Here is a 25799-nt window from a genome sequence, read left to right as displayed (position 1 = left end):
ATACTGGGTTTGCCTGTTAAAAAGGCCATTTTTATCTTTTATTCAGTGGCACACACAGTCCCTATGGCACATCCCAACTGCATTCCTTCTCCATTTTCTGGTAGATCAAAAAACTATTACAGACAATTGAGACTGATATTGTAGAAATTTTGAAGCATATAACAGCACAGAATTTTGCTCTACTGAAAGCTATTTATCATTGCATAATATCAGACCATGCCAAATATTAACATCACAATTAAAACACTCATATTGGTACCCATTGCCTGGAGCAGAGCATTGTGAAAATCTTTACCGTAAACAGCATCAAAGCTTGCATCAGGTGTCTCACCTTGATGAGTTCTTCCTTTAGCACAACAAGGTAAGGAAGAGACATTTTCTCACTCCAGACATAGTATCTGGAGTTCTAAATAAAGCAATTTAATATGGATAACGTTCAGCCTTGACATACTGCTATCTTAAAAACTGAGTTCTCTTTGGGCAAGTACAAGAGAAAACCTTGGAAGCAATTTGGTATTGCCATATATTTTATATTTGCTATATATTCTTCCAACCTCCAGCTACCGCTGTAACTATAAAAAGTTGCAGAAAAAGTATTACATCACTATCTGCTGAAGAACTCATGCTAAAGGTATGAAATCATACCTACTTGCTTACCTTTGTGCTTCCAAATAAGTGTGCAACTTCCTTCAGTCTTCACATTAAAAAAACCCCAAGTATTTAGATCTTTTAGAGATATATTTCATGAAGAATAAAATATTTCAGGGCCCTTTTTTTCCTCCAATACCTATTGTTGTTTGTAACTGTTTGCCACATGCACTCAAGGTATGTTCACACTGACCAAACTTCAGATATATTTAAATTAATCCATGGCAGAATTCATAAACATATCAAACCCATAAACATGCAGGAAAAATCTCGTTAGAAGTTATTTTCCATTGTGTTAGTGTCAACAGATGATTTTAAATTAGGGTAGAAAACTGCCTACTAATCAGAGCACAGAAGAACATTTATTTTCATTTTACCGTAACATATCTGTGGTTGAGCTTTTCAAATGGTTCCACAACTGCAACTCTGTTCAAATTTTAAAGTGAATATAAAAATCAATGAAGATGATGTACATAGACACATGAACTGTCCTTAAAAATTTCTTCTGACAGCAAGTTTGTTAAGAATGGGAAGCAATACACTTCAATTAGCAGAGATGGCAGTGAAGTACCCATTCACTAACATCATCACTAGCTCCTGTTATCTGGTCAATGGACAAATCGGGGTTTGCTTTCTTTAAGTGAATGCACTTTCAAATGTCTGGTTATAGAATTCTTGTGTAATATTTAAAGATAATTTTTAAGTCTTTTAAAAAAGATTGGTAAGTTAGAATACCTTTTTCTAGAAGCAGAATGATGCCCAAAATATTCTGATGAACTTTTATTAAAAATAATCTTCCTACAGTAGTATGGAATTCTTTAGCCAAGTCAAACCACCACCTGTTGCACAACCTTCTTCACCAACACCATAAATTTGATCTTTTCTGGTCCTCTAGTGATCTGCATTACTGACTGATAACTGCTCTGCTTATGAGCACAAATGCAGTTTTGAACATGAATGCAATTTTGAAGCAGCCAAGACAGCTTTACTAAAAAGGAAATCATCTTCCCTTCCATGAGACCAACTTTTTTCTAAACCTTTGAAGATGGATAGGATTCCATGCACAGTCATTAGATCCAGAAACTTCTCAGTAAGAGAACCAAAAGTTGCTTAATGATACATAACAGGTACGATTTGTGATGCTCTGCATGCAGTTCACTTTCTAAGACTTTTTGTGCTGCTTCCTTTTCCCAACACAATGGGTTCAAGATGCGTGATGTCTGGTTCCCAGATATGCTTGTATCTGCTGGATGTCATTATGCGCTGAAGATTTATGTTCAACTTCAAATCAAATGCAAGTTTCACACTCTAAGTAGGGATGCCCACAAACATATTGTTCTTCGGAGAGCAACTCTCTGGCTCCATAGATATAACTTGGACAGAGTAGTTACGTTCTTCTGCAGCCCATGCCCGATCCAGATCCACAAGCCCCATACACTGCTTTCCTAAAATGAGAGCAAAGGAGAGCATGGAAACTCTAAAAATGCAGAAACATTATCAGAAATGAGCACTTCAATATTCAATGTTAGGGAAACACATCATAAGCCATCTAAAAAATAAGTTCCAAATCACTTAAAAACCTATCTTAATCTGTTTTACTTCAAATAGACAGTCATTAATAGTTCTAAATCACATCTGTGACTTGTAACCCTCATTTAGCAAAGAGCTTGAGAAAAATTATTAACTCTTTGTATATGGAGAAACATAAAAGGCACAACTATTTTTAAGTATTCTCAAAACTTACAGAAAAATCCATGCATTAGTGTAGAAGCCACAGGAAGAAAAAAAATGCCTAGTTTACCCCTTAGCTCTGAATTGCCAAACTTCTACTCCCTTTATAAGTGTAATTGTTTTCCTCCTGTACTTTCATCTAAAATCTGAAAATCTCTGGTTATTGAATACCAATAAAAGACTAAAATACCAAACAGTGATCCAGTGTAATTGCTTTGAGACATATGAATGTAACTGCTTGTAAACAAAAATACTAAAATACTAATGAAAACTAATCTTATCTCAGATTTACCTGCAGAAAAAATGGGAAGGATAAATTAAAGGGTTTTTTTCTGCTTAGAAGTTTGTATTATGATACAGCCATGCCAAGATGATGGGGCCATTTGTCTTTACATATTTACTCATTATAATTTATTATTATGTTCTGAAATACAGAACTGATTTGTCAGATCATATTTTCAGCAGTTTGAAACTCTCTTGCAAGAAAGATATAGCACTTCCCTGAAATGTTTTATTGCTAATAGCCATACAGTCTCAAGTCATGAACAAGGCATGATTCTGCTTCAGTCTGAAAGCCAATGATCCCATGTCTTTTCTTGTTCCTGACAGAATTGCGCAGGTAAATATATTTGGGGTCTGAGATGACACCAAGTTGGGTGGGAGTGTTGATCTGCTTGAGGGGAGGAAGGCTCTGCAGAGGGACCTGGACAGGCTGGATTGATGGGCCAAGGCCAATTGTATGAGGTTCAACAAGGCCAAGTGCCGGGTCCTGCACTTGGGTCACAGCAACCCCATGCAACGCTACAGGCTTGGGGAAAAGTGGCTGGAAAGCTGCCCGGCAGAAAAAGACCTGGGAGTGTTGGTCAACAGCCAGCTGAATATGAGCCAGCGGTATGCCCAGGTGGCCAAGAAGGCCAATAACATTCTGGCTTGTATCAGAAATAGCGTGGCCAGCAGGACTAGGGAAGGGATCGTGCCCCTGTACTCGGCACTGGTGAGGCCGCACCTCAAACACTGTGTTCAGTTTTGGGCCCCTCACTACAAGAGAGACATTGAGGTGCTGGAGCGTGTCCAGAGAAGGGCAACGAAGCTGGTGAAGGGTCTGGAGCACAAGTCTTATGAGGAGCGGCTGAGGGAACTGGGGTTGTTTAGCCTGGAGAAAAGGAGGCTGAGGGGAGACCTTATCGCTCTCTCCAACTACCTGAAAGGAGGTTGTAGAGAGGTGGGGGTCGGTCTCTTCTCCCAGGTAACAAGTGATAGGACAAGAGGAAATGTCCTTAAGTTGTGCCAGGGGAGGTTTAGATTGGATATTAGGAAAAATTTCTTCACCAAAAGGGTTGTCAAGCCTTTGGAACAGGCTGCCCAGGGAAGTGGTTGAGCCACCATCCCTGGAGGTATTTAAAAGACATGTAGATGTGGTGCTTAGGGACATGGTTTAATGGTAGACTTGGCAGCGTTAAGTTAACAGTTGGAATCGATGCTCTTAAAGGTCTTTTCCAACCTAAACAATTCTATGATTCTATGAAGGGAAGAGACAGGAGCACTCATTCTGTTTACCATCAGGATATAAGTCTGGCATTCCAAACTACCCTCTGGAACTGCCGACCTCTCTCCCCTGAACATATACAGAGCTTGAGTGCCCGTATCATTACAAGCCTCAGCATGCATCTGGTTAGGTGCCTGTAGAAGTTTTGGGTCGATGGTACTAACATGCCCCTCAGTATCCTTGTATTTCAGAACAGTTGGTGCACATCACACTTTAATACAGTACCCAGTCCAATCTATTCTGTCCTTCCACAGTGAGCCGATGACCAGAAGTATTTTCTCATTCTCAGCTGAATTCCTTAGTCACAAAAGAAATTCACTACTTTGACTTCACCAGCATTATGACATTTGGACTCTGTTCTGTTGGTGGCTTGGAATTTGAGAGGGGTAGTAATTGGGTAGGAGACAATTTAGAGATACAATAATAAGGTTAGGCCTGAAAAAGAACTTTCCACCTCAGTCCTGTATGGATTTATATGTTGCAGGGAGAAATTATCAGTTTATATAACCAACCAGGATAGATCTCCATAAATTACTTCTTGTGGCACTACTCTCCTATGTATGTGGTTTCACAGAAAATCACCTTCTGCGGTTGGTTGAACAAAATGGCATGTACATGCTCCTGCCACTGACAGCAATATCATTATTACTCTAAGTGTACACACTAAGGGGGAGTTGGGATTGTCACAACTGGGGCCTGGTTCCCTGGATGCTCTCAGTAAGACTGTGTGAAATACATGGAGCAGTTCTGTGATCAGACAGAATAAGTCAGGTGCACTGTAGCAATGTTCACAAAACCATTCCATATGTTTCACTAAGGTCCCATTGCTGCATATAACACACACGTCCAGTGAAAATGGGAAACAGAACTTTGTTCATTTAAGATGGAATTGCTGTATGTAGCGGAACTGCGTTCAACTCTATTTTTACGTTCACAGATACTACAGAAATTGGTGATAACTCCTCTGACAAGTGTGTTGTTTCAGCCATGACAGTCATAGACAGAATGCTGTACTTTAGTGCTTTAGGGGCTTTACAGGTAATGAAACAAAATGATTCACCACTTCACTGAACCTGCATAAATTCAGTGGTAATTGCTAAAATACAGTTTACAATACAATCCTTAAATATTCAAAAAGTAGCAGAACGAGTCATTTTGCCATCATTTACAATAGAAAAGAAAAAGTCTCCAGCTGTTCAGGAATATTTTCATTAAATGAAATCTGCGCAGTTTTCTCACTACCTGATCATGTGCTGCACAAAATTTAATTAAAAAAAGAAAAAATCTCACCATGGCTGTAACACTGATCTAATTCAATCTTCAATTATTTGCAAGCAAAACTTGAAAGTACCCCAACAAGATTCCCATAAAACCAGTTTCAAAGCTGAAACAGAACACTGAAATGGGAATGATCTTCACTGAAACAGATTAGTATTACATGGAACTTAAAGAAAAAATAACATTATTTAAAACAGAAAAAACAATGATGTAGGGGAAGGGAGAGGAATAAGATTGATGTTTGGTTTTTTGTCAGGGCAAAGCACATAAAAGTTAAATCTGTGGGAAAAAAAATGGCAGTTTCAGAGACAGAGAACAGATAAAAGTTACAATTGTTCAAAAAAGTTTTTTGGGTCCTTTTCCAATTTTCAGGCCACCCAGCAAGCAGCAGGAGACAATGTGGGGTGCTACACTGGTAACTGAACACTGCCTTTTTATTTTTTTCAAATATTGTGACGACAGCAAAAGAGCCAACAAATTTATTATAAAATAGATATTGTTATCTCAGAATCTGTATTATTTTCTTTTTGTGCACTGAGTATAGGAAATACTTTGAATTCTTCAAATGAAACCTTTTTAAAACATTATGATTATTTGCTACTACTGCTTTAATATACTTTCTAAGTGTTCCTTGCAAGCCAAGAACGCACAGTTATATCCTGAGAGTTCCCAGCCCCTTCTGTCTTTTCTGACCTGGAAGCTAGTTTATAGCTTCCATCAGAACATTAATACCAGACAGGAGCACATTATACTTTTTTGTAAGTCAAAGAATAGTAGAATATTGCACATAAAGAAGAAATAGCTTTGCTTATTCCGAATATTTGAAGCAGTATGTATTTTGCTGCCCTTCTGAGTAATGAAATTCCGACTATCTTAATGATAGCTTCTTGCATTTCTTTCCCTCAGAAATCACTGACACCTGACCAAGAAACTAAAATCTCAGGGATCAACTTACTTTAGCCATTAATTGCACGGAAATGACCCAACAGAAGGCAGCTGCTCTTACTCAGAATGGCAATAAAGTACAAACCTGAAACAGAACTGATTACCAAAAGGTAAAAGTTGAGTCATGCACTGCTGTAGCTGTAACATAAGTTTCCCCACAATGGGAAGGCTGGTACCCCAGGGTAAGGGGTAAGCCAAACTGTGCTCCTGGAAAAGTCTTCAAATTATAAATATTATTCACTATTTAAAAAAAAAAAAATTCCCAGAAAACCTTCTAGGTTTTTTTCTAAAATTATTATGATGATCATAATAATGAGGTGGGCCAAACAGGTTTGTCTGTTCTTAAGCCTGCCTGTACCAAAGCTAGCCCAACCTCTGCAATTTAGTTTCCAGCTAGCAATAGATGTTTGCCCTTCTAAGAGAGTTATCACCAACGATTACAAGCAGGACAAAGGGTGCACACTGAAAATTACTACTACGAATAGCCTGTGCTTTTAATGTAAGATAAACTGTCAACAGCAAGACTTTAGTGAATTTTACAAAGACCTCATTCTTTTCAGAGAATAGCGGGAGAAAAAAGGTGAAGCAACAAAAATCAGTAAAATGCAAACTCTCTATCTCATATTGATAATTCTGAAAGAAGAAAAGAGTTTCTGTACCATAGTTCAGAACAGCAAGAGGCAAAATGTGAAGAAACTCAAATTTTCCAAGTGTTATATGAAGACAGCAACTTAATGCCCCGTTCATAAATGTACCACTTCTTCCTTTATATATCAAGGTAAATACATTACTGAGATAGTTTACACAACAGCTGCAGAAATTCATACCAATTAGCCTGCGTTCAGGCGGAAGCTCAACAGCTGTCTGATCTGCAAATCTGCAAAGGATCATGTGCTCCTAGAAAAAAAAAAAGTTCAGTAATTTGGTCCAGTAGCATTTCCCTCTTCCAAATAAAGTAAGAAAAATGTAATTAAATGTTTAAAAGTATCAAAAACACTATCATGTTGAAGACTATATTTCTAGAAAAATTATCTGTGTGCAAATCCTAATTCTGATACTGCTTCGGCTTGTAAATATGTGTATAAATGAAGTGTTTGTAACCACAACCACATTTCTGCTCATGAATATTTGTTTCTTGCTAAATTTTCTCTAATTCTCTGCAGCAGTTGAATCGGCTGCAACGTATACAAGATAGCATTCTTCAAAGACATATTCCAGACTAATTTTGCCTTCAGTTATGGATGAGCAACACAGCCTTCTTTCAGCACAGTCATCATGGGGCAGCATCTCTGCATCAATAAGCAGCCAAGACAAAATTCTTAAATAGGTGATTTGAACTACTGCACGTTTCTCCCAAGCAGTGATTTTGAATCCCAGAAGAATTGCCTTGTGGGTCAAGCTTCCTCTGCTCTGCCAAATCCATTCAGGATCAACCCAAAAGGTCCTGAAGACAAAATTGATCCTGAAGGCAAAAAATACCTGGCTGTGAATAGGAAAGTTCCCTACATCAAAATGAGCACAATTCACTTTCAAACCATCCCTGTTTCACTTAAAAGTTTCTGCAGAGGCTTCTACAACAGCTGCCGTTGATTTCTTCCTGTCTTGTCACCCAGGGGTATGGTGCAGTGGAGGGTTAGCCCCACCACCTTACTCCCTGCTTAGATCACTACACAAGCAGGCAGAACGCCATCCTCATTTACCTTCAAAAAACACCACCTATGGTAGCATAATGGTTCCTCAACGACCAGCCAAGCTAAGGAAGGCAAGTTAGCCAGATGGTGAGAGAAAAAGCCTTGAAGGTGTAGCAATGAAATTAATGCTCTGATGACAGCTGTGCTCTTTGGGACAGCTGCAATATTAAGTACAGGACAGAGTAAATTAGAACCATTTTAGAACTGTACAACATTCCCAAGTCTCCCATAATGTCATGGGGATAAAACAGAAATGGACAACAACAAAAAGTGCTCTGCTAAGCAAAGCTTCCAGAGATATAGTTCTGAAAAAAGTACATGTAACTTGCATCAAAAAGAAAACGTTTTTGGTTTTTTTGTTTGTTTTAATTCTTGTCTGATATAAAATGATGATTTTAAAGGTTTGGTTCCTGTAACAGATAGAGAGAGCAACTTCACCTAAGGATACTTCAGCTTCCTTCAGTATCCTGAAGTAAGGATACTTACTCCAGCTTTTTATTAGGGGGACATAAACATCCAAAAGTCTTCATTTCACAAAAAACTTGAATGAAATCCCATCTTCATATTAAATCAAGATGGTAACTCCCTGCACAGTACACTTCATCCAATTCAAAAATTTAATAGACATCTGACCACAAAAAAGTTTGCCCACATATTATAAAATAAAATATTATCGCTACTTGATACTCAAACATTACTCATTTAAACAAATTTACAACATCTTGAGGCAGGGATATTTGTTCCCTAGTGCAGCTCATTCACATGAAGGTTTTCAGTTCACAGCTCCGTAAGAAATACGCAAGCAAAATGAGAACATGTTATAACGTTTAGGACTTAAACATGTTATGCCCAGTCAGTTCAGTTCAAATATGGTTATTTTTGTAGTACAAAAGAGCTGAAAACATTAAACCGACATGTGACTACTGGAGAGTGGAGGAGAAGGAGAGCCACAGGCAATGTGGCTGCTGTTAGAAGATAAGAAGCAGTGATAGGCAGACTGGGGAGAAAAAGAGGGATTCAGAGGAGAGGGAGAAGATCCACGTTAGCACAGAACCCCTCACCAGCCTGCAGGCACCCAACATAAACCAGCTCTTTGCAACATCAGGTTCTCAGCTCATCTGACTGGACCAGAGCTTCACCACTTAACCTGACAATCTAATGCTTTGGCTTCCTACAGAGATGATCCAAAAAGTTAAACTAGAGCCTAAGGTATGACTACATCGTTTCCCCATGACACAGTCATTAAATTGTCACACTCCCTGTTGGCAGAAATAAGAAAAGCATTTCTAAAGTAATGAAAGTAATTACAAACTGCCCAAAGTTTGTGTGTGCATAAACAGATAACTTGCTTACTAGAACACCCAGGCCTTCAATTCCTATTAAGTTTTCACAGCTGTATGTGCAAAGTTATTCAGTTTTACTTTCCAATTCTCCTATAGGGAGAGTGTCTTGACAAAGAGTGTCAAAATGTATCATGGCAGAAATCTATAGCTATCATAACCTTATTCTTTGCAGCTATAAACTAATGAATTACAGCATAACATTCTCATCAAAAAAGTTTTGGAATTGCCAGACTTCTGGATGTCTTTTTAGATCTCACTAAAATGAAAGATAAGAGAAATGAATTTAAAATGGGAACTGGAGGGGGGTGACACAGACAACATCTGGCTAACACATGGCAGCTCTGGCTACTAGCCAATAACCTGTAACAATTTATTAATATGAAATATAAAAATGCATATAGCTGGCTGTATAACAAAAGTTATTTACAGCTAGGATTATTTGAGGCACCAACCAGCCTAGACCGTTTGTACAGACTCTTACATTATTAAGAGCAGCAATATTTTTTAGCATTGTCCTTGGCCCCTGTGCCCTTCTGCAACACAAATAATAAAATGCCGGAACTTCTATAGTGTTGATAAACTCTGTGATTTAAACTCCATGGATTAACACATTAAGAAGAAAATTCACTGAGCTTTAATGAGATGATCACACTATCCCAATCTAGGCATCCTGGACTTTACAATTGTCACCACTCTATACTGTCAACAGGTCTACTTTTAATAATACGTTAGTAAATAAACCTTTTCTGAACTGAAACCTGAGTTCTTCATGATTATGTGTTAGAAACATATAAATGTGTTGAAAAGAATGTTAAATCAAGGGAAAAAATAATGGCAGGTCCAAATCCACTGTGCTGCTTTTATCATTTCAATCTATGGACGTTCATTTCCATGTAAATTAGTAAAGTGTACATAAACCAGACTGTCATGAAGATAAGATTAGTGTACTACCAGGTAACTGAACTTCCCCATATAAGATGGCTGGAAATTTTCTGAATTTTTTAAATGCCCTCTTACTTGAGGATTAAAAAGGATAATCTCCATTTTCCTGCTACATACAGCATCTTTGCTATGCTCGCTGTCCCAAAAAACATTTGGATATTACAAATACCATGTGTGTCTCATTTCTGTTACAAAGGATTATTCTCCATCCTCAAAATTCATTTTCCATATTGTAAACACCAAGACCCTTGTCTAGGATTTGGCATGTAAACTTAGTAAAGTTTCTATATAACCTTGTTTCTCTCAAATAGAAACATTTTCTCTCCATGCCACATTAAGTACATCTAACCTTCAAATTTCTGGTTGCTCATCACTAACTAGTTTAAACACACTAGACAAAGCTTAACAGATCAGTACCAGTTGTCTACTGTCCACCTCTCTGCTCTTGTTCTTTTTCACTCTCCTCTTATCTGTTATCTGCATGCCTCATTGATTCTTTCTCCGACATTTCTCTCAGACTACCTCCACACAAAACCTGGCTCCCAAGGGTCAAAACACATTTGAATGTTTTTGAAATCATTTTGAATAACATTTTTAAAACAGTACTGTATAAAATTCTTGCTGATGTGTATAAGCTCTTCCTACTTACTATGTCCAATCTTCTAGACATAAATTAGAGGGAGAAATCTAATGTTTATCAGAAAATAATATCTATAAAAGCAATAATTTTACCTAAAACTTATCCAACATTTCCACAGTATAAACAGTTGTATTTAAGACCTAAATAAATTGGTATCCTATAATTGTTAACTGACACATGTTGAAGTATCTTAGGAATGGCTCACTTAAACATTATGATAAAGAAAGTTCTTTTGTGGAGAAGCTATTCAATTTTATTGAAAAAAAAAGCCTTAAAAAATGGATGATGGAGGGAAAGCAACACAATGATATCTGCACTATTAATGAACATTTCATGTAACGCATGCTCCTCCTTGCAATCAAAAGATAACCACTTATATTTCATTTGATAAGAAGACCCAGTGAAATGCGGGAAACTGCACATAAGCCTCTCCCCTCCCAACCCTTTTACATACCTTGTAGGACAAAATTTCTTTGAACCGATGACTGAAAAAAAAAAAAAAGACCAATTCAATTAACATCTAAAAAAGCAGAGATGGAAAACAGAAGCAATCGTTACATACTTGAACACATTTTAAACAAAATAGCAATATCTATATCCTACAGAAAGGTATTCAAAAAAACCCAGAAACCATTACAGTTCCAGTTGACTAGAAAAGGAAAAGCATATTTGGTGTCTTCTTTTTTTTTTTCTATTGTATCATTCATAAAAATTCTCTCTCTAAATCATTATAAATGCTAACACAGATTTACTGGCATTTCCACGTTGTCACATAAATACCTTATATTACATGTACACAGCCTCAAGACATGCATATATTTTGTTTGTATCACAAAAGGTGCCTCTACAATGGAATTGAGTATAGAACACAAGCAATATGGGGATGTGGGCAGACTATCATGTTTTATGATCATATAAAATAAGGAAAAAAGAAAAAGCAAACCCTAAAATGTAGCTCAAGCTAGGGTTGACATGTTATGAACCAAATAAGTTTCTACATAGGCTTATGATGTTAGATTCAAAATTTTAGCAAACACAAACCCATAATTTACATTCTTGCAGCATCTACAGCAACAACAGTTTTATAACACAGTGGGCATTTCCAGTCTTCATGATCTAAAAACATAACTGGTCAAAAGTTAAACAGTACCCAGTCAATTTGAAAACAAGTCAGAGAAAAGCTATATGCCTGCTAACTTTAGAAGGCTTAAAATTTTATTGCCTCTTCCTTAAGAGTACTTATTTGTTTTACTGTGTCACAAGAGAAAACAAAAAGGGACACATATAAAGAGATGGAATGATCAAATTGACTAAGAAAACAGTGTTAAATGCAAAGTTTATCAAACTGACAGAGTCTAAATATTTCTAAATATTTCTCTACTCACTCCTGTGACAGCACACTTCAATATTATAGAAAAATATGAAAAATATTTAACATGGATGCATAAAGTTTTTTTAGATCTGTTGATTCCTTTTAAGACATCATGTTTCAGTTTCTTATTTTAGCAAGTATATACCTAAGACAACATTGTAATTCCTAGCAGAATTAAATCTGATTCATCTTGGACATTCAAAATGCAGCTCAGCTTTATGAAACAAAAAACCAAAACCAAAAAAAAACCAAAACCACAACCCTCTTCCTCTATCTAGTTCTGCCTCAGAAAGCTGTTAGCCTCTTACCTTCTGCCACTTCATGCTTACCTTTTATATTTTATTTATATCAAAGGCATTAAAATTCTTAAGCCTAAGATACATTAAGTATCTACAACATGGCAGATTAGAAGACAACAAAATTGTTGTTGAAGTCCATTGAAAAAGTATTAAAAATATGAACTGAAATACAGGTGAGCTTGTCTACTTGGGAATAAATCAGATGAGTTTCACAAGCAGTGAACTGTGGTATAAAGCAGACCCATTTCTTTAAGCTGACTGCTTACATCTTTCTCGAACATTAAAATGTCAATTCCCATTCTTACAGTAATTTTCATGAGTTTTCTATTAACTTTGTGATTTCAAGGTAAAAGGTCTGCATATTACACAGATTCCCACGTACTGTATCTGTGTTGATGGTATAAAGTCTTCTGAACTATGAACAGATAAATCCAGAAAAAAACAACCCAGGAATTACCAATCCTGTCTCTCTTTCAGGATGGGTTTGCAAAGAGAAACAGTTGCACTGTAACTGTGAACCAATTTAGCCTAGACATTTGCAATGATCTTCAACTGATTAATTCTATACTCTTTTAGTATTTTCTTCCTTCATTTAAGTTCATATTTTAAAGCTTATCTTGTTAGCTTTAGTTTACCTTCGTGGATATTTAAACTTCACTGTGTTTTGAATGAAGCCATAACAACAAGGGGAGATGACAAAGGCTGCTCGTGCCTTGATGCAGTGTTCAATCACCATGTCTGTTGCCACACCACATGCATGCAGAGCCACCTACAGTGTTAAAAAACAAAAAACAAAGAAACAAGCAAATTCTTTATAGCAATATTCTACATACAATCCTGTTGCAGTATTTTTTTGGTTGACTGAGTTACTTAAATATATGCGTGTCATGATTTAACCCCAGTCAGCAACTAAGCACCACACAGCTGCTCGCTGACCCTCCTCTCCCCCCCCAGTGGGACAGGGGAGAGAATTGGAAAAAAAAAAAGTGAAACCCATGGGTTGAGTTAAAGACAGTTTAATAGGACAGCAGAGGAAGAGCAAATAATAATAATAATGATTAGAAAATGTACAAAACAAGTGATGCACAATGCAATTGCTCACCACCCGCTGACTGATGCCCAGCCTGTCCCCGAGCAGTGATTGCTGCCCCTCGGCCAACTCCCCCTGTTTATATACTGGGCATGACATCATATGGTATGGAATATCCCTTTGGCCAGTTTGGGTCAGCTATCCTGGCTGACCCCAGCTATCCTGCCCCCTCCCAGCTTCTTGTGCACCTGGCAGAGCATGGGAAATTGAAAAGTCCTTGACTGGTGTAAACATAGCAACAACTAAAACATCAGTGTGTTATCAACATTAATTTCATACTAAATCCAAAACACAGCACTGTACCAGCTACTGGGAAGAAAATTAACTCTATCCCAGCTGAAACCAGGACAATGAGGAAGTTTTTGCAGTGAAAGCTGTTACACCAAAGGCCTGGTCCTTAATTCCTCAGTTTTTCATTCCTCTCCTTCATATCTATGCTGAGGAAAATTTATGGCCTATTCCATTAACAAGGGAACCATCAACACTGAACAAGGGTCACTCACCAAAAGCACTCAAAAAGTAGGTACACTGCATCGTGATAGCCAACCAATTAAACACAAAGCTCCAGAAAAATATTAAAAGAAAAACTACTGTGGTGATTAGTCAAAAGTTTTTGTCAAGCAAAAAGCACTTAGAAATACAGAGAACTATTTCAAAACTGGATTTCAACTTAGCAGTAAGAGAAGTAACACATATACCTGAAGGTCACATTAAAAGGACAACATTTAAGCATAAATTTTGATCATGTGACTGTAAGGTACTGAGTAAAAACTTTAGAAAACAAACATGGGGGGGGGGGGGGGGGGAGAATCAAATACAACTTGCCCTCCTTTTCTTTTTTTTCGTCCTTATTCTTTTCTTTCTTTTTGTTAGTGATGGGCGCTCAAGCTAAAACTAGAACGCCATTCAATCACAACAGCCACCTGCGAGCATTGATGTGTGTTTGGGCAACACACGTACCCAAATTCTTCATGCTCTGCTACAGAAAGGCAAGTTACTGCTGTACTCAATATATTGCAAGGAAAGGCAAGCAGCTCTCTCCTATCAATACCTGTGATAACAAATGGGCCAGGTGATATGGAGGCATTACTTTCTCTGCCTTCTTCCACGTACTCAGTGACTCAAAGGAGTAGGCCTGGTGCATACACATTGATCTACATTTTCATTAAACTAAGGACAGTTTTGAGGCACATTTTTAATTTTATGCAGCAGTGCAGATTTGTAAAACTGCATTGTTTTCTTTGCTTTTTGTTCACTGTAAATTTAGGAAAAAGGTTTAAAACTGCAAAGCTCAGATTTCAGAGTCAAAGTTGTTTTTCAAGGTACAGCAATTGGAAGATAAAAACTTTGCTCTGAGATATAGATTAAAACAAAGACTTTTTTGTTTGCAGACTGCTTGATGTAAGCTCAGCTGAGCAGACCATTAATCATCAACTGAACTATAACTGCATACAGATGGTAACATTCTTGTCTCAAGCAGAACATTAAAAAATTAATAAGAAAATAATTTCACAGTGAAAGTTTTCTGCTCATATGAATTTAACAAAAATCCCGCCTAGTTTAACATCAGAAATAGATTCTTAATATCACAGCTATTAATCATGGAATATAATTACAGTTACTTTCCCATCTATCCAAGCAGAAAACAAAGACCTCTGCTTTGCTTGCACGTTTGGAAAAGAGACGTTAAAACAGCAGTGGATAAAACCAGTAGCTTTGCTGAGCCTTTATGAACTTTTACAAGAACCGATTTCTTCTTTGGGTTTCTCAGAATCAATTTAGTTAAGTGAAAAATCACAAATAAAATTCAAGACAAAGCCTTCTCAGGATCTCCTATATATTAAATTCACTGTCTGAAACAAAATAAAAAGTGAGGACTAATGCAGATAATGCATTTGGTTCACAAATCCATACATCAATAGACACAGGAAAACAAAGTGGCCCCTGAAGAGAGCAACAAAGCTAATGCAGTGCGAGCCCATTGCCCTGTATTACGCCTCCAGCACTGCGACTCCCCAGAATAGCCTAGCGCACACAGAAAAGTGAACGGAAAAGAATGTTTCATGAAACCTCAGGTTCACTTTAGTGATCTTAAAAATATAAGAACTCAACACACTCAAAAATATATATGCTCCCCAATCAAACCTTAAACTTTTCAACTTGTTCTCACAAATTAGCTGAGATACTATGAGCACTATGTAAGTATTAAAAACAACTAAGATCTCAAAGACTTCTCTGGGTGTTGGCATGTAAATGAATGCTGCATGCAAATATTTGGAAAGCTTTCACTTTTAGATTGAAATCCTTTATTATGGTGGTTATATATAATAAACCGCCATTTATTATGCCGGTTGTACTACAACATGTAATATTACAATGTAATAGTAAGTTTGGCATTCAAACAGGTTGTTTCAGAACCTTGATCTTCATTACCCCCACAATTCATGAGGGCAGAAATTTTATGTGGAGCAAAAGGGAAGTGGTCAACACATTTTTCTTAACCTGCTTTTGAACTCCTGGCAGATAACAGATAAGAAAATAGCTAAGTAATGCAGATTTGATGTCAAGGTAACTAAAATTCATATAACCATGTTCTAAATTAATACCAAAAGCAGAGAGATTAAGACCTCTGTCATGTTCATTTTTCTATACCTCTTTAAATTTCAAGTACTATAACCCGTGAATTTCTTGTCATCATGTCCACCCTCACATTTACACTGTATTGTTTTACTGAAAATGGTGAAGTCGTGCAACGAGTGAATAGCTTTACAAACCTCAAAAGATGGTTTCAGAAATGATGCATTGCCAAACTTTGTACATATCTATGTATTATGGTATTATATTGTCATTTTTTTATCAGACCAGTGTTTATGACATAATCATAGAATCATTCAGGTTGGAAAAGACCTTTAAGATCATCGAGTTCAACCGTAAACCTAACACTGCCAAGTCCACTGAACCATTTCCCTAAGTGCCACATCTACATGATACCAAGGCAGCTAAACTTTACATTTTTTACCTTCAAACACACCAAACACTTGTGCTACTGGTCAGTAAACCAGCCGGCTCCTGTCTTAAACGTGGTTGCATAGGAAAGTTAATCCTGAGTTAATGAGCTAATTCTGAAGAGTGAATCATGGTACAATACAAACTAATTCTGAAGTTGAGATTGACGGAGGTCTCCCAAAAAGGGAAAGCTCCAGCTTTGTTGAACAGGCTACAGAATCAAGTCAAAGAAACTGAAATTACAGGCCTGGAAATGAAGAATTTCCAAGTGAAATTTTCTGACATATACTTCAACATTGTCTTTGTCACAAAACTTAAAAGAGAGAATATAACATGTTTTTAAAAAATAAAAACCCCACGGAGATATTTAACTCAGTATTAACCTTAAAAATAGACCCAAAAAAATGAAGACAGTAACTCCAATGATCACAAAATTGGAGACTCATTTCACTGAAAAACTATTACACATTTCACACACAGAATTCAATAAATTATTAATGAGATTCTGATTTTTTGAAATAGATCTCTAGTTCATCCACTGAGATTTATATGACAATGTAGAACAGAAAATAAAGCTAGAGAATTGGAAATTTACACTTGGAAGGACTGGGCTAAAATAATTTATTCTCTCCTCTTTCTCCTGCACTTAATTTCTTTTCCTTTATTAAATAAACCAACCAAATAGTTAAACAGCACTGTTCATGTACCATAAACCTTCAGCATTAAACATCCTAACCTACAGCCAAAACAGGCCCTTGGATAGATGATTTAAAGAACAGGCAGACTCACACTGAAAGCTTGGGGCTTACTGCAGAAGTTTATATTCTATTAACAGAAAATAAAATTGGAAGACAGGAACCTTTACAGAGTTAAAATGACTACTTATGCCTTACTGTTCACTAGGGCTGCAGAATTCCGGAGAGGACATTCATCTCATTTACTTTCAGGGTCTAACATGGATGCTGTGAATCAGTATTCAAATCGCCTACTTTGCTCCTGCAGAACTCAGATTCCTGCTTTGGTCTGCTCATTTACAGTTAACTGGGGGTCAGAATATCACCTGTTGACTGCAATAGGGTTGCTCAGCATGAGTCCTACAAAATCGAGATATCATTCTGCCTTTATATATACAGAATCACAGAATCATTGAATCACAGAATCATGGGGCCATCCGGCCCCATAGACTTGTGTGTGTCTAAGTGGCGTAGCAGGTCACTAACTATTTCCCCTTGGATTATGGGGGCTTCATTCTGCTCCCTGTCTTCCAGCTCAGGGGGCTGGGTACCCCGAGAACAACTGGTCTCAAGTATACTTTACACAATGAATGCACATATATATCATTAGTATAACATTCTCTCTGTCAAGATAGTTCCTTCTCAGTTTTGCATCATGTAGTCTTGAGTTGTTTGCTTTATCTTAAAATGCTTTTACTGTCACCTAACTATGCTTCTGATCTCGCTTTACTGTACTCAGGCTTAATCTGAGCAACAGTATCTTCAAAACCCTCTCCAGAGTATATGCATTAATGAATCACTGATTTTAAAGTAACATGATTAATCCAAGGATCTACCCCATTTTTTCTTCAACATGGTTAGGCAGCACTCCTATTTTGGTATTTGATTGGAGCAGGCACTTCTTTCTTCACTTGTGTAATATAAAAGTGATGCCAATTTGCAACAAATACTAAGTTAATACAGGTTACTATAACAAGGGTGCTTCTCATAGCATCAAAAATACCTGTCTGCCAGGACATACAGAATCTTCTTTTCTCAAATATTTTAGTTGTTGTAAGAATAATTAACCAGACACTGAAATTTTGGAGTGGAAAAGTTATAATCACTTACCCCAATGTTAAAAGTCCCATTAAAATAGTCCAAATTTGCTTGAATGAACCAAATGTTGTTTAAACCTAGTTCATCACTTCTGTCTTTAGCACGGATCAGTGACATCTCCTTATTTTCTATGAGCACCACCTAGATTTCATACACAGAAGAAAGTAAGGCAAAATAATACCAAGAAATCAAAGTTACAATACTACCAATAAGCACAAAACTTTGCAGTTTAGTTGAGAAAACCTCTAAAAGACTTGTGGCAGAGCTTGAGATCTCCAAAATGATTAGCAGGAAACCCAACAAAAAATGGAAGGCATTCAATACTTGCCAATATCAATCAGCTTGCAAATACTTTATTTTTTCCTATAACTTCTGTTTTCTCAGGCAAGCACACATTTGGGATTATGCTAAAAATTTGCATGTTTCGAATCTAAGTCCTCTGCTGAGACAATTGTATCATATTTATTCTCCCTATATGCACATCTTTAAGACGATTGTCAGAGACCAAAAGCTCATACCGTCTGTACTTTGTATTTAGAATTTACCTGACAAGATGGCATCATATGAGCAAGAACAATTCCAACATGGCCCTGTGAAAACAAAAACAAACAACAAAATTTGAGTCACTTTTCAGTGTCCCTGTTGTTGACTCATTACATGATGAGCATCCCCTAACCAGTGACAGAACCTTTGAAAGCAGCTAAAATTTCAGCATTTGTACTTTTGCTTTGCTTTGTGGCAGCAACCACCTAGAACTGCAAAAATGAAAGCTGAAAGAAATTGCATCATGTAACAAAAATATACATTACCCCTCCACTGCAAAAATCCACAATCACATCTCCAGGCTTCGCAAGCTTTGTCACCGCTGCTACCAAATTATTCAATTGCTGCTGCTTCCTCAGAGCCCGGTCTCTAGACATCTTTCCTGGGGAAGACAGAGAAAATGCCTAAGCAGTGATCAGCATTTCTCAACATTGACAATTTTAAATGGTTAACAGCAAAGCATTGCAAATTAAATTTAAGGCTGAGACTAAAAACTGGTTGGAACACTTGAGCATCCACATCCACTTTGAGCTAAATTCACAAATATTTGGTAGAGCTTCCTCTGTACCTTTAGCACATTTAAAACTTTACTTTCCAGCTGTTGCTGTTAATGTGTCCTTAGGAACAGACTCGTATAAACTGGAAGCAATGTTAATATAAAATATTCAAATCACTGTAAGCTCTAGCCTGATTATATTCCAAACCTGTGAATCATTCCCAGAAACAGAGCTCAAACTCATTCACAGTAAGGCTGCCAAAATAAATCCCTATTTACTATACCAATATACTATCCTCAAGCATCTTGTTTTTAAAAGTTGTACTCTTTCTCCTGTCAATTTTCACTTTTCATAATAAGCAGCCCTGTTTATTTAAATGACTGTGTGTGCAAGGAGGTACTTCTCAAAGCAACTGCTCTTGCGTCACAAAGTCTGGCTTTCCATCACATCTGTAACACAACCAGAAACAGAAAAACTACTAATTTCTTTCAAATGTGCTTGGTAAAGTCCAACACACTGTTGCTTCAGATATAACGAATTTGTTTAGTCAGCACTTACATATTTGTGAAGAGGCATTTTGTCTCAGTGGGGCTAACAGAGGGCTGACAGAGCTATTGAATATTCTTATTGTTTGTTCAGAAAGCAGAGTTTGACACAGATATTGACAGTAAAAATATTCATGAGCTCATCTTTACAATAAGAAAAAAGGTATTGAAACAACTCTCTTGAATGAGTTTTCATGAAGGAGGTTTAGGTGTACCAAACAATCCTAATGTTCTCTGAAATATGAATGTATTTTGTACTTGGAGCACCACATTATATTTGAGTATGGGCACTCTCCAGTTTTGTATTAAATTCATTAACTTTGTCCATTAAAAATACATTTTCCTCAGTAGTAAGGAGTAGTTTAGAACAAAACGCACAAATCAGCTAAGTTTTGTGGTTACTACAAAAGCAGTTCAATTTGCATCATCATCATAAATTGCATATATAATACAGTTTATTGTTTAAATCTCTATCCTGAAAATGTATTATTTTGTATTATATTTTATTGTAAATAACATTTCACTTTACAAATAACCCATCAAATTCAACAAACTTATCAGATAAAATGATCACTACATTGCTCTGGGTAGAATGAGAAAAAAAAAAATCACTTTTCAAGATATCAGACTCTATACTGTCAGGGCAAAGAAAAGAGCAAAACTGACAACAGAAGGCAGAGTTCATTCTGCATAGTTATTGTACAGACAGTCATTCATAAAAACAGAGCAAGGATGTTTTAAAAAAAAAAAAATTCCTAAGTGACTGCACTGCATGGCAACATATTAAAACATGTACTACTTCTTAATGGAGATTAAGAGATTGAACCCAACCTCCTCACTTCTTATCAGCTTTGTAAGTACAAAATAGTACATTTTATAAAAATAAAATCACTGTTACATTTCAAACATTTTCTACACTTTGTGAAAGTTACCATAAAGAAGAGAAAATCAAACTTTCTAATGACAAAAATGTATACAAGGACTGTGGATATGAAACTTGTACCACATTATGTAAAATGATAAATATATTTTAAGGAATCATCGCCTTCACAAGAGTAGATCCTTGGAAAAAACTTTTATGAAAGACTATACTGGAAACCCTAATTCCTTGTGTGCCAAATATCTATGTGAACTGCTCCATAGCTTGCCTCTAATTTTCATGCTTCCATTTGATAAACTAATGTTCAAATGTTCTCAACACATACAGTTCTAACTGAAGCAAATGGAAGATGCAGGCATTCCAGCATGTGCAAAATCAAGTGCTGTCATGGCGTTTGAGCTAGAAATTCAGTTTGTGAGGTCAAACCTATAATTTGTTAGGCAGATAGGTATTGTGATATTAACACCTAGAAAATCCTATACCTAGAAAAAACATACAAGTACGTTCTCTGCATACATGTACGTGTACTTTTGCGCACATACATGCGCACACAATCACAATGGATTGTTTGAGTTTTAAAAAGGCCTCTAATTGAGGCTACCTGAGCAATAAATGAAAAGAATCCAAAAATCTACTTTATATTTGTCTGGTATATTCCCCACACCTGAAATACAGCAGTGGCAAGGGGGGCACAATTAACAGGGACTTTTATCTTGATAATACAGGCTACTACTTGGGTTTGTTTTCATCCAACCTATACGATTCTGTGATCTTACTGTTTGTGTTTCAATTATTTTGATTCTACCTGATAAAGTACTTAATAAAACAGTAGTTGCTCTAAAACAAAAAAGAAATTACCAGATGCCTTCCCCTTTTATGGAGGCAGCAAGAAACTGAGTCCCATTTGAATTCTTTCATCTAATAAGCAAATGAGCAGCCAAGCAAGCCCAGACTTCCCAACACATACAGCTTCCTTAGAAGCCCACTAGGAGCTGTCCACACACAGTATCTACATCTGACTGTGATTACACAGCTGTGAGAGCTGTGACTGCAGCTCAACTTGGTAAATCTATGCTTGCTTTAAATAACCCAGTTTGGACATCAACAGCAACGCTGCTATGACAGCTCTGCATCTAGGGCAAGCTAGCCTTCCAAAAACCTATTCAGCTCCTATGCTGCTAAAACCCAAGCTACTGGCTTAAAATTAGCTTGGCTTATCTCTATAAACTGCAGGCACACTTCTAACTGCAGTATAAGCCTACTGTTGTGATATTGCAGGTCCAGAACTAGTGGGCAGCAGAAGCAGCAGGCAGCACAAATAGCAAGAAGGAAGCAGGGACATAACTCCTGATCAGTACTGGATAAAATTTCAGGTTCAGCTAAAAACAGAAAAATGGGCTTTCCAAAAGCATGATAAAAGCATAGAGTTTTTTGTTTGACAGAATTCAGTATGGACTTGCCCTTTTAACCTCAAGACAGCCAAAGCACACAGAATCCCTTAGTACAGAAATATACTGTGAAGATAAAAGGTCAGCTCTGTTCTCCAAAATGGGTTTGAACACAACAAAATTTGCCTCATAAGCTTAGGTGGCTTCATTTACACTGTAACTCATTTTTAGCAGTGGTTGGTTCTCACAAGCATTATCTTAAAAAAAAAAAGTAACTTCAACCTTTCCAAATTTTCTTTCTTTCTATTCAGTGAAAACAAGTAATAAAAGTACTTAGAGCTCATTCACGGTATAAAGTTGCAAGCTCCCTTGGTGGAAAGCCTTCTGAATTCAAGGCTTCCTGAGCTCAAGTAACCACTGCAATTAATTTAATGGGATTTGTTGTAAATGCTTTTTTCCCTGGTAACTCTTGTATCACTCTCTTATATCCACTTTCAACTTCAATCTTCATAATTATAAGAGGGACCAGGCAGACAATTTTGTTTCCAATTCCTGCCTCTCAACAGGCATTAGCACAAATGTTCTGAGCCCTTTTCCTGCACAATACTGAAGGACAGACCAGACCTGTCATGCCACTAACAGCACAAAAATCCATGCAAGCAAATGCTCTTGCTTCCTTATCCAACTTATCTCCGTTCTTATTCTCCAACCCTAAGGTTTTCCCAAAAGGTCTGGGATTTATTAGTATCAAGTACAACTCCTGAAAAACGCCATCAAATTTTCATACTGTGCAAAGTCAGCAAATAGATCCTAGAGTCACTAAAAATCAAAAAGTAAAATGATAATAGGTTTTATCAGCAACAACAGACCCACTACATAGTACTCAGCTAGTCGACCTCCTGAGTATTAAATAAGAAATACTTTAAAAAAATATTAGCCTATAGCCTTTAAAAACTCCCTAAAAATAAACTCTTCATGGTAACCAACAAACAAGGTTTCATCCTTCCTTACTGTGCACACAGTAAGTAGCATACATTCCCTTGAAAGATGGAGAAAACCAAGCTCGAATCAATAGGTCTTTTGTCTGCTCTACCTCTGTATTTTGAGCTCGGTAGCTAGAATTACAGAAATGCCACAAGCTGTGACATAGCCTGTAGAGAACATTAGTTAGCACGGCTGGGCACACTAGTCTGTGCATGCTAGTCCTTCATTACAGCAAATAGGCAACACATTCAGCTAAAACTTCTGCATATAAAAATATGACAGCTCACTTTGCACTTCTCAGGCCCTGTGATGGTAAACAATGCTAATTGTTGTCTTCAAGAACGATAAGAGAGAAGGTAGCTTGGGCAAAACCTTGAAGAACATGATCTTTTCCTACAATACACTGAAAGGCCCCCTTAAAATGCTTTGCTCCCTTCGTAAGACCCCAACTGATAGATTGCCATACAGTCCCAGAAAGATTTATTTTCATTTTTAATTAATGGTCACAACAAAAATATTTTTTTTTGGCTTCACGAACCTAACATTACTACTAATTCAGCCCTTGTCAAGCAGAGCTTTAAAGTCTCTGTGGCGCTTAAAGGTCTTGCATTTTGGCACAAAGAAATGTAACTTTTCAGCAGGCAAAAAGCCCTTTATTTTTATATTGCTTTTTGTCAGTGTTCAAGTTCATATAATCCTTCAGTCCTCAAATACTACTTCCATATTTCTCAAGTGAAACTTGAAAACCCATTAAAGTTTCCTTAAATAAGCAAAACCCAAACATCATCCCTAAGACTTTAACCCTATTCAACTTTGAAGTCATAACACAGTACAACAGAACACACAGCTACCAAAACATACATATAACACACAATACATGCATTCTCCTATTCCATATAGCAGAATTGCATACTTCTATTGTTTTAGAAGAAGTATCTTTTTATTAGGTTTTCCATAACCCTCAGCTAACTAATTCAAATGATAATGTGAGTCTACTTTTCATGGAAATTCAGGTAGAGAATATTTATTGCTATATTGATTTAATCTTATTGCAGCAAAAAGTCTCAGTAACTATAAAGCAAAAGCCAAAAGAGACAGTTTTATTATTTTATACTAAGCTGAACACATTTTTCTGAAACCAATGAGCTTTTTTTCTGGTAGTTCCTTATGATAATACTCAGCTCATATCTTCTTCACTTTGATGATGTTACCTCCTGCCACACTATTTTTGGTACCTGTTTGGGGTGAGGGGGTTGTTTGCTTCTTTGTTTTGGGAGTGGTTGTTGTGGTTTTACATTATGGGTGTTTTTTTCTTTTTAAATATAGTATTTGTCAGATTAATATAACTGTACAGTGGTTCCCATGGAACTGCTAGAAAAAGCAGAATTCAAACAGATGAAGGATGCCAGCTCAGCTGACATTTATTTACAAAGAAATATTCTTACTAGTCAGAAATAATAATACCTTCTTATAAAGAACTCTGCCAAATCTTGCAATAAATACAGTTAGCAAGGACAATAACTTTGCTATAGTCCAGTGGTCACCTCGGTTACTTGAACAATTCAACTTCTTCAGCTTCAGCTGCTCTAATTCAATCTGTGGGGGCCAGTGCTGAGAGCTGAAGATCTTCCCTCCCCTTCTCCAGCCTGGGGCCACCTTCCAGCTGCCCCCTTTCACTGCACTGACATGTCTCCCTTCTCCTCCCTCCCAGGAAGGGAACTGTTAGCTTTCAGCCACTTCTGTTCCCTACTCTTATTGCATGACCACACCAAAAGAGAGATTGAGAAGTAGCAGGAGATGGGCCAGCCAGTCTCAGCATCATCTACATCATCATATGTCATGGTAAAGACCCAGCTGAATCGCAGTCTGAAATACATACATCAAAACGTAAATTTGCCAAATAGATATGCGAGAGGCAAGTTTATCTCAATCCCTCTCTCCCTCTCACCCATCTTTTATAACGAAGGAGGGAGGCAACTTTGACCGGGAAAATAGGATGATTATCCTTTTTGAGCGGTATTTGAATTCAATACAGCAAATAGTGTGTTTGTGGTTTTTACACTTTGGCATAACTCAAGGTGGGGGACCCAAAAAACAAAGTGTGGCTGTCGAGAGAGAAGTCTGACCAAATCCTGTACTGGGACTTGAATATCTCATAATTGATATAAATCTGTCCATTTAAAAGCAAAAAGTTACATTCTTCAGAGTATGGTTTCAGCTTCGGGAATAAAGCAGGCTCTTACTCCAGAGTAGCTGTAAAACAATTAACACTGCAAAATGTCCCTAACTGATTCCTCATGGCAGTCTAGACTGTAGAATGACACTAACCTTGGCCCTCCACTTGTCGGGCTTGGTATAAATTGTTTTAAGGGAGTCCAACTCCTTTATTGTTACATAGCTTTGTGAAATAATTAAGTCTGGCTGTTTCCAGTGATGCCGGACTAAAAAGTGTTTGCTACTGGAAGTCTGCCTCTTATTTACAAAGAATGTACTCCTTTACTAAGTGCATTAAGTCTAAGGGTCAGACTTTGAGCTCTGACACGAATGCAGCATTCAAAGGCTGGCCTCTAATACAGTAGTTTTGAAAAAGGATTTGCTT

At 37.0% G+C, this 25799-nt stretch overlaps 1 protein-coding gene across 6 annotated transcripts in view; it reads right to left on the bottom strand.

Annotated features, from left to right (window-relative positions):
• Nucleotides 1–991: 991 nt before the first annotated feature.
• The window catches only part of GSTCD (glutathione S-transferase C-terminal domain containing), a 76285-nt gene continuing 51477 nt past the window's right edge, over nucleotides 992–25799 (bottom strand). For 5 of the 6 annotated variants that reach the window (XM_075500671.1, XM_075500675.1, XM_075500673.1 and 2 more), the window contains 7 exons: nucleotides 19173–19288; nucleotides 18909–18953; nucleotides 18376–18504; nucleotides 13071–13204; nucleotides 11219–11249; nucleotides 6976–7045; nucleotides 992–2093 (listed from right to left, as the gene is read on the bottom strand). In XM_075500671.1, coding sequence (XP_075356786.1) covers nucleotides 1957–2093; nucleotides 6976–7045; nucleotides 11219–11249; nucleotides 13071–13204; nucleotides 18376–18504; nucleotides 18909–18953; nucleotides 19173–19288 — 662 coding nt within the window. In that variant the 3' untranslated portion in view covers nucleotides 992–1956. The remainder of the gene's footprint in view (nucleotides 2094–6975; nucleotides 7046–11218; nucleotides 11250–13070; nucleotides 13205–18375; nucleotides 18505–18908; nucleotides 18954–19172; nucleotides 19289–25799) is intronic. The other variant, XM_075500676.1, reaches the window with a different exon arrangement.

Source organism: Mycteria americana, chromosome 4, assembly GCF_035582795.1.
Source record: "Mycteria americana isolate JAX WOST 10 ecotype Jacksonville Zoo and Gardens chromosome 4, USCA_MyAme_1.0, whole genome shotgun sequence".
Taxonomy (NCBI): domain Eukaryota; kingdom Metazoa; phylum Chordata; class Aves; order Ciconiiformes; family Ciconiidae; genus Mycteria; species Mycteria americana.
Note: the sequence above shows the minus strand (reverse complement) of the source record. Positions and strands in the feature narration are given on the sequence as shown.